The 8,844-nt window shown below is 54.5% G+C and overlaps 1 protein-coding gene across 1 annotated transcript in view; it reads right to left on the bottom strand.

Moving 5' to 3' along the window:
• hoga1 (4-hydroxy-2-oxoglutarate aldolase 1) overlaps positions 1-8,447 on the bottom strand; it is a 26,844-nt gene extending 18,397 nt beyond the window's left edge. The window contains exons 1-3 of the mRNA XM_070874943.1: positions 7,976-8,447; positions 4,539-4,667; positions 2,349-2,476 (exon numbers count right to left, since the gene is read on the bottom strand). Coding sequence (XP_070731044.1) covers positions 2,349-2,476; positions 4,539-4,667; positions 7,976-8,186 — 468 coding nt within the window. The 5' untranslated portion in view covers positions 8,187-8,447. The remainder of the gene's footprint in view (positions 1-2,348; positions 2,477-4,538; positions 4,668-7,975) is intronic.
• Between the last annotated feature and the right edge of the window lie 397 nt (positions 8,448-8,844).

Here is an 8,844-nt window from a genome sequence, read left to right as displayed (position 1 = left end):
GAGAGACAGAGGGAGGAGGGAGAGACAGAGGGAGGAGGGAGAGACAGAGGGAGGGGGGAGGGAGAGACAGAGGGAGGGGGGAGGGAGAGACAGAGGGAGGGGGGAGGGAGAGACAGAGGGAGGGGGGAGGGAGAGACAGAGGGAGGGGGGAGGGAGAGACAGAGGGAGGGGGGAGGGAGAGACAGAGGGAGGGGGGAGGGAGAGACAGAGGGAGGGGGGAGGGAGAGACAGAGGGAGGGGGGAGGGAGAGACAGAGGGAGGGGGGAGGGAGAGTCAGAGGGAGAGGGGAGGGAGTGGGGAGGGAGAGACAGAGGGAGTGGGGAGGGAGAGACAGAGGGAGGGGGAGGGAGAGACAGAGGGAGTGGGGAGGGAGAGACAGAGGGAGGGGGAGGGAGAGACAGAGGGAGGGGGAGGGAGAGACAGAGGGAGGGGGGAGGGAGAGACAGAGGGAGGAGGGAGAGACAGAGGGAGGGGGGAGGGAGAGACAGAGGGAGGGGGGAGGGAGAGACAGAGGGAGGGGGGAGGGAGAGACAGAGGGAGTGGGGAGGGAGAGACAGAGGGAGGGGGGAGGGAGAGACAGAGGGAGGGGGGAGGGAGAGTCAGAGGGAGAGGGGAGGGAGTGGGGAGGGAGAGACAGAGGGAGTGGGGAGGGAGAGACAGAGGGAGTGGGGAGGGAGAGACAGAGGGAGGGGGAGGGAGAGACAGAGGGAGGGGGAGGGAGAGACAGAGGGAGGGGGGAGGGAGAGACAGAGGGGGGAGGGAGAGACAGAGGGAGGGGGGAGGGAGAGACAGAGGGAGGGGGGAGGGAGAGACAGAGGGAGGGGGGAGGGAGAGACAGAGGGAGGGGGGAGGGAGAGACAGAGGGAGGGGGGAGGGAGAGACAGAGGGAGGGGGGAGGGAGAGACAGAGGGAGGGGGGAGGGAGAGACAGAGGGAGGGGGGAGAGACAGAGGGGGGAGGGAGAGACAGAGGGAGGGGGGAGGGAGAGACAGAGGGAGGGGGAGGGAGAGACAGAGGGAGGGAGAGACAGAGGGAGAGACAGAGGGAGGGGGAGGGGGGAGGGAGGGGGAGCGGGGAGGGGGGAAGGAGAGACAGGGGGAGGGGGGAGGGAGGGAGGGGGAGCGGGGAGGGGGGAAGGAGAGACAGGGGGAGGGGGGAGGGAGAGACAGAGGGAGGGGGGAGGGACAGAGGGAGGGGGGAGGGAGAGACGGGGGGAGGGGGAGTGAGAGGGAGCGGGGACGGAGTGACAGAGGGAAGGGGGACGGAGAGGGAGGGGGGGACGGAGAGGGAGGGGGAGGGAGAGACAGAGGGAGGGGGGAGGGAGAGACAGAGGGAGGGGGGAGGGAGGTACAGAGGGAGGGGGAAGGGAGAGGGAGTGGGGAGGGAGAGACAGAGGGAGGGGGGAGGGAGAGACAGAGGGAGGGGGGAGGGAGAGACAGAGGGAGGGGGGAGGGATAGACCGAGGGAGGGGGAAGGGAGAGACAGAGGGAGTGGGAAGGGAGAGACGGAGGGAGTGGGAAGGGAGAGAGGGAGGGAGTGGGGAGAGAGAGACAGAGGGAGGGGAGAGGGAGAGACAGAGGGAGGGGGGGAGAGACAGAGGGAGAGGGGAGGGAGTGGGGAGGGAGAGACAGAGGGAGTGGGGAGGGAGAGACAGAGGGAGTGGGGAGGGAGAGACAGAGGGAGGGGGAGGGAGAGACAGAGGGAGGGGGAGGGAGAGACAGAGGGAGGGGGGAGGGAGAGACAGAGGGAGGAGGGAGAGACAGAGGGAGGAGGGAGGGAGAGACAGAGGGAGGGGGAAGGGAGAGAGAGAGGGAGGGGGAAGGGAGAGAGAGAGGGAGGGGGAAGGGAGAGAGAGAGGGAGGGAGGGCGAGAGAGGGAGGGCGGGAGAAAGAGAGAGGGAGGGCGGGAGAGAGAGGGAGATGGCGGGCGGGCGGGAGGGAGAGGGTGGGAGGGAGAGAGAGGGTGGGAGGGAGGGTGGGAGAGAGAGGGAGGGAGGGTGGGAGAGAGAGGGAGGGAGAGAGACATGGAGGGAGAGACAGGGTTGGCGGGCGGGCGGGAGGGAGAGAGAGGGTGGGCGGGATGGAGAGACAGCGGTCAGGCTGGAGGGATCTCCCCCTCTGTCATCATGTGGTGAGCAGCCTCACACAGTAGGATGATGCTATCTCATTACAAAGAGCGACCAGCGGACGTTGCTCTTCCCGCTGCTCCCAATGATACAAGGGAGGGAAATAGAAATGGAGTGAGAGGAAGCAGCGAAAGCCCATCAATGATGTGAGCAGGAAGGAGCCATTATTCCTCGGTGATCGTGTCGCTGTGAAGCGGTGTTGGTGTGGATCGAGTTGCCGTTACCTGTGTATAGTGCTGTATGAAGGCAGCGCTGCTCATCCTGCCCCGATAGTAACATGGAGTGACGACCAGCACGGCATTCGCTCCTGATTCCGCCATATCCCGCGTCATTGCCACGGTGGCCGCTGTGGCTGTGGGATAGAAAGCACCCAAACACTCGCACCGGCCCAGTTGCGTATTATTTGTATCATTTAGCAAAATACAAGCATGCGCACAGGGAAACACACCCAGCGTTTCATATACATTGAAGAACACTCACACTGTTGTTATGTAGGGAAAGGAGGCAGCCACTTTATACACAGCAGGATCCCACAAACGGGCATGAAATGAACGGCCGGTTCATCTGTTCCTGGTGGTGTTGTTTTGAAGGAGAAATGTTGGGGAGGACACCGGGAGATCTCCCGCTCTTCTTTCAATAGTGCCGTGGGATCTTCACGACCCACCTGAACAATTGAGAGGACTCCTCAGTGTAACATCTCACCTGGAGGGCGGCACCTCCAACAATGCAGCACTCCCTCAGCCCTGCACTGGGAGCGTCAGCACGGACCACGTGCACAAGTCAGATGCGGTATAATGTGGATAAATGTGAGGTTATCCACTTTAGTGGTAAAAACAGGGGGGCTGATTATTATCTGAATGGTGACAGATTGGTAAAGGGGGAGGTGCAACGAGACCTGGGTGTCATGGTACATCAGTCATTGAAGGTAAGCATGCAGGTGCAGCAGGCAGTAAAGAAAGCAAATGGCATGTTGGCCTTCATAGCGAGAGAATTCGAATATAGGAGCAGGGAGGTCTTACAGAGCCTTGATAAGGCCACACCTTGAATATTGTGTGCAGTTTTGGTCTCCTAATCTGAGGAAGGACATTCTTGCTATTGAAGGAGTGCAGCAAAGGTTCACCAGACTGATTCCTAGGATGACAGGACTGACATCTGAAGAAAGACTGGATCAACTAGGCTTGTATTCAATGGAATTTAGAAGAATGAGAGGGGATCTCATGGAAACATATAAAATTCTGACGGGATTGGACAGGTTAGATGCTGGAAGAATGTTCCCAATGTTGGGGAAGTCCAGAACCAGGGGTGACCCTCTAAGGATAAGGGGTGAGCCATTTAGGACCGAGATGAGGAGAAACTTCTTCACCCAGAGAATTGTGAACCTGTGGAATTCTCTACCACAGAAAGCTGTTGAGGTCAGTTCGTTAGATATATTCAAAGGGGAGTTAGATGTGGCCCTTACGGCTAAAGGGATCAAGGGGTATGGAGAGAAAGCAGGAATGGGGTACTGAAATGCATGATCAGGGTACTGAAATGCATGATCAGCCATGATCATATTGAATGGTGGTGCAGGCTTGAAGAGCCGAATGGCCTACTCCTGCACCTATTTTCTATGTTTTCAATGTCTCTGGAGCAGGGTCTCGAAGCCACTGCATGCTCCCAGGTTTGTCGAGCTGTTGCTGCTTCTGGGCCTGGCCAACGGGGCCATCAACCGGTCCAGGGGGTTGTTTAGCCCGATTGCCTGCCTCTCTTCCATGGTTACATCCGAGCCAGGGTGTCCCTAGAGATGGAGCATGCGGTGTCCACCGGTACGCTCGCGGCCTTCCATGAGAGGTGGGCGCCGGAGGGACTGGAATGCATCATCACCCCCGGCAAGCAAATTTTAATTGTTATTGTTTAAAAAGTTTTATTGGTTAATTTGTCGGTTCTAGAGCCCATTTAATAAGGGGGCACCTGATTTATAGTTTAGTTTAAAATAGTTGTAGAGATGTTGCAGTGTGAGTGGCTTAACCAGTCACGTGATGTTCACAAGGCTCCACAAAGCCCCAGCCAGTTGGGTCTCGGTCATCCACAACGAGGTATGCAGTTGTGAGCCTAGTGGATGAACTGGTAATGTGTAGTGTGATTGTTAAACCTTTGTTAATAAACCAACTAGTTCTTAATGGCAACGTATTGCTATGAATTCTTCAGCAAAGAACCAGGAAGCAAATACATTATACCCGGGATCTTACAGCTAACACTGATTTGACAAAGGAAGTGGGAACTCTACAATCGGAATTGGCAAGTCTGGGCTGGTCACTGACCGAGACTGTTCCGGTGAAGGGTCCCGTTAATCGGCCCACTGGTGATACACCTCCGCAGCTTTCTGGTTTTTGGTCTCGGGATTTCCCCCGCCCCCGACCCCGATCTCCACTTACATTCGCATCCAGATCCTGCGATCAGCAGCCTCCCCTCGGGCAGCACCTGCCTCACCCTGCGGACAACCTCAACCCGCTCCTCACCCGTCAGGTAGACGAACTCTCCATTGGAACCCTGCACCACCAACCCTGCAAACAGACACAACCTGCATTTATATAGCGCCTTTCACCACCTCAGCACGTCCCAAAACGCTTTGCAGCTGATGAAGGGCTATTTTGAAGTGTAGTCGCTGTTGCAATGTGGGAAAGCGCAGCAGCCAGTTTATGGACAGCTAGCTCCCACAAACAGCAACGTGATCATGACCAGATAGTCTGTTTTTACTGATGTTGATTGAGGGGTAAATATGTGGCCACGTCGTTCCCATGCCTGACACGAGACTCCCAAAGCAAGTGCTCTACTCGGAACTCCTTCACGGCAAGCGAGCCAAAGGTGGGCAGAGGAAACCTTACACGGACACCCTCAACGCCCCCCTGATAAAGTGCAACATCCCCACCGACACCTGGGAGTCCCCGGCCAAAAAGTGGAGGAAGTGCATCCGGGAGGGTGCGGAGCACCTCGAGTCTCGTCGCCGAGAGCATGCTGAAATCAAGAAGCGTGCGGCAAACCTGTCCCACCCTCCCTTACCCTCAACAACTATCTGTCCCACCTGTGACAGGGACTGTGGTTCTCATATTGGACTGTTCCGCCACCTAAGGACTCATGTCAAGAGTGGAAGCAAGTCCCTTGATTCCGAGGGACTATGATGATGATGAAATATTGGCCTCAGGACACCGGGGATAACTCCCTCTGCTCTTCTTCAAAATAGTGCCCAGGCATCTTTTACGTCCATCTGACAGAGCAGACGGGGCCTCGGTTTAACGTCTCATCCGAAAGACAGCTCCCCCAGACATTGCAGCACTCCCTGAGGAGACATTAAGACAGATGACCAAAAGCTTGGTCAGAGGTAGGTTTTGAGGAGCACCTTAAAAGGAGGAAACAGAGGTGGAGGGGTTTAGGGAGGGAATTCCAAAGCTTAGGGCCCGGGCGGCTGAAGCCACGGCCGCCGCTGGTGGAGCGATTAAAATCGGGGGGAGCTCGAGGAGGTTACAGAGATAGGGAGGGGGTGGGGGCAGAGGGGGGCAAGACCATGGAGAGATTTGAAAACAAATTTGAGAAATTTAAAATCACACGAGGAATTCCATCCCAACCGACCCCTTCCCATTGGACCGTTCATATTACCGATTGTGGCCAATGGTGGGGAAAAAAACCACCAAGTGTTCTGTAGCGAAAGGGCCTTTGATGTTGGAACTTGGAGAACTTTAGTGACACATTAATGAAATGAGTGAGCAAAGAGTACGGGCCAGCTGGAAAATTTGCCAGGTCCAAGGTCCAAGGGACTTGTATGTAAACATTTGTGTTTCAAGCAGGACTGGAGCCTAAAGCCGCAGAGCCAGTGACCTGTCGCCAGCAATAGTAACTGGCACCCCATCCGCCATCTTAAACATTCACTCCCTCCACCACCGGCGCACCGTGGCTGCAGTGTGCACCATCTACAAGACGCACTGCAGCAACTCGCCAAGGCTTCTTTGGCAGCACCTCCCAAACCCGCGACCTCTACCACCTAGAAGGGCAACAACAACTTGCATTTATGTAGCACCTTTAACATAGTGAAACGTCCCAAGGCGCTTCACAGGAGTATTGTGAGATAATTTGACACTGAGCCGCACATTTAGAAATTAGCACAGGTGACCAAAAGCTTGGTCAAAGAGGTATGTTTTAAGGAGCGTCTTGAAGGAGGTAGAGAGGCGGAGAGTTCTAGGGAGGAAGTTACAGAGCTTGGGGCCGAGGCAACAGCAGGCACGGCCACCAATGGTTGGGCGATTACGATCAGGGATGCTGAACTAGGAGCAGAATTAGAGGAGCGCAGACATCTCAGGGGGTTGTGGGGCTGGAGGAGATTGCAGAGATAGGGAGGGGTGAGGGCTATGGAGGGATTTCAAAATAAGGAGAATTTTGAAATCGAGGCATTGCTTAACTGGAAGCCACTATAGGTCAGCGAGCACATGGGTGATGAGTGAGCGGGATATGGTGCAAGTTAGGACATGGGCAGCTGAGTTTTGGATCACATCTAGTTTACATAGGGTTAAAGGGAGGCCAGCCAGTAGGGCATTGGAATAGTCAAGTCTCGAGGTAACAAAGGCATGGATGAGGGCTTCAGCAGCAGATGAGCTGAGGCCAGGGCGGAGACGGGCGATGTTACAGGCGGTCTTAGTTATGCTGTGGATATGTGGTCAAAAGCTCATTTCAGGGTCAAATATGACACCAAGGTTGCAAACAGTCTGGTTCAGCCTCAGACAGGAATTGGGGAGAGGGTTTGAGTCATGGCCAGGATCGAAAATAATGGCTTCAGTCTTCCCAATATTCAATTGGAGAAAATTTCTGCTTATCCAGAACTGGATATTGGACAAGCAGTCTGACAATTTAGAGACCGTGGAGGAATCAAGAGAAGTGGTAGTGAGGTAGAGCTGGGTGTCATCAGCGTACATGTGGAAACTGACGCTGTGTTTTCGGATGATGTCGCCAAGGGGCAACATGTAGATGAGAAATAGGAGGGGTCCAAAGATAGATCCTTGGGAGAAGAGAAGCCATTGCAGGTGATTCTCTGTCTACGATTAGATAGCTAAGAATAGAATCAGGCGAGTGCAGTCTCACCCAGCTGGAGGGCAATGGAGAGGCATTGGAGGAGGATGGCGTGGTCAACCATGTCAAAGACTGCAGACAGGTCAAGAAGGACGAGGAGCGATAGTTTGCCTTTGTCACAGTCACAGAGGATGTCATTTGTGACTTTGATGAGAGCCGTTTCGGTACTGTGGCAGGCGCGGAAACCGGATTGGAGGGATTCGAACATGGAATTGCGGGACACGAATCTGGGAGGCGACAACACGTTCAAGGACTTTGGAAAGGAAAAGGAGGTTGGAGATGGGGCAGTAGTTTGCAAGGACGGAGGGATCGGGGGTTGATTTTTTGAGGAGAGCTGAAGACACGGCCGCCAATTGTGGAGCAATTAAAATCAGGGAGGCCGGTATTAGAGGAGCACAGATATCTCGGGGGGGGGGGGGGGGTTGTGGGGCTAGAGGAGATTACAGAGATAGGGAGGGGTGAGGCCATGAACGGATTTAAACACGATAATGAGAATTTCAAATTCGAGATGTTGCCAGACCAGGAGCCAATGTAGGTCGGCGAGCACAGGGGTGATGGGTGAGCGGGACTTGGTGCGAGTTAGGACACGGGCAGCCGAGTTTTGGATGAGTTTAAGTTGATGGAAGGTGGGAGATGTAGCTCAAACCCACAATCTCACTGACTCAAGAGGAGAGAGCGACACTGACCGAGCAAAGCTCACACAATATCCTTATTAAAATGTTTTTTAAAGTGCACAAATCCACATGGCACACATTACCTCTGAAAGGGATCTTGCTCCACTTGTAGGTGTTGCTGTCCAGCTGCTTATAGTCCACCTGGCCCTCGTGGTTGAAGGGGGTAACTATCGGGGGATAAATCCCAGACAGGTCCAGGCTGGCCCCAGAGCTGCTGCATCTGCCCTCCCTCACCCCCCTCCCAAACACCCTCCACCCCAAACACTTCCACATTAGAGCCTTCTTCAACAACATTTCTTCAACCACAAGTAAAATTCTCTCTGCCTTTTTCTCGCTCTCGCTCCCTCTTTCTCTCGCTCTCTCACACACTATCGTATCTGTCTCTGTGTGTGTCTCTCTCTCTCTCTCACTGTCTCTCACTCTGTCTCTGTCTTTCACTCATACACATTCTGTCTGTCTGTCTGTCAGGCTCTCACCCCCTCTGTCTGTTTGTTTGTCTGACTCACTTATCTCTCTCTCTTTCTCTCTCTCTCTCTCTCACGCACGCACACTCTCCAAAACTTGTGCCCCGCTCACTGACCCGGAACCCTTACAGTTTTTGCCCTCCCACTCACGATTTTTTGGGAGGAAATTATTATTATTTTGCTACAGAGAAGGAGGCTACAAAAAATATATTTTTTAACTTTTTCCCCCGCAAAGGGAAAAGTTGTTTCAAAGTTTTGTAACAAGTTTGGGGAAGTTGGGAGGCGGTGGAGCGCGGCCAGGGAGGCGCCGCTTCACCCTCTGAATTTAAACATCGATTTTTTGTAAAGTGTAATTTATAACTAACTGTGACCGATCGGTATACATAGAGTGAGCAGGGTTTATTATACTGTGTCTGCACAGCCTGTTAGTCGCCTCTAGTGACAGAGTTTTCTGCAAGTAATAAACGGTTTCTAGCATAACTACTCGC

Source organism: Pristiophorus japonicus, chromosome 3 (assembly GCF_044704955.1).
Source record: "Pristiophorus japonicus isolate sPriJap1 chromosome 3, sPriJap1.hap1, whole genome shotgun sequence".
NCBI classification, from domain to species: domain Eukaryota; kingdom Metazoa; phylum Chordata; class Chondrichthyes; family Pristiophoridae; genus Pristiophorus; species Pristiophorus japonicus.
The sequence above is the reverse complement of the archived record's forward strand: the minus strand, read 5'-3'. Positions and strand labels throughout refer to the sequence as shown.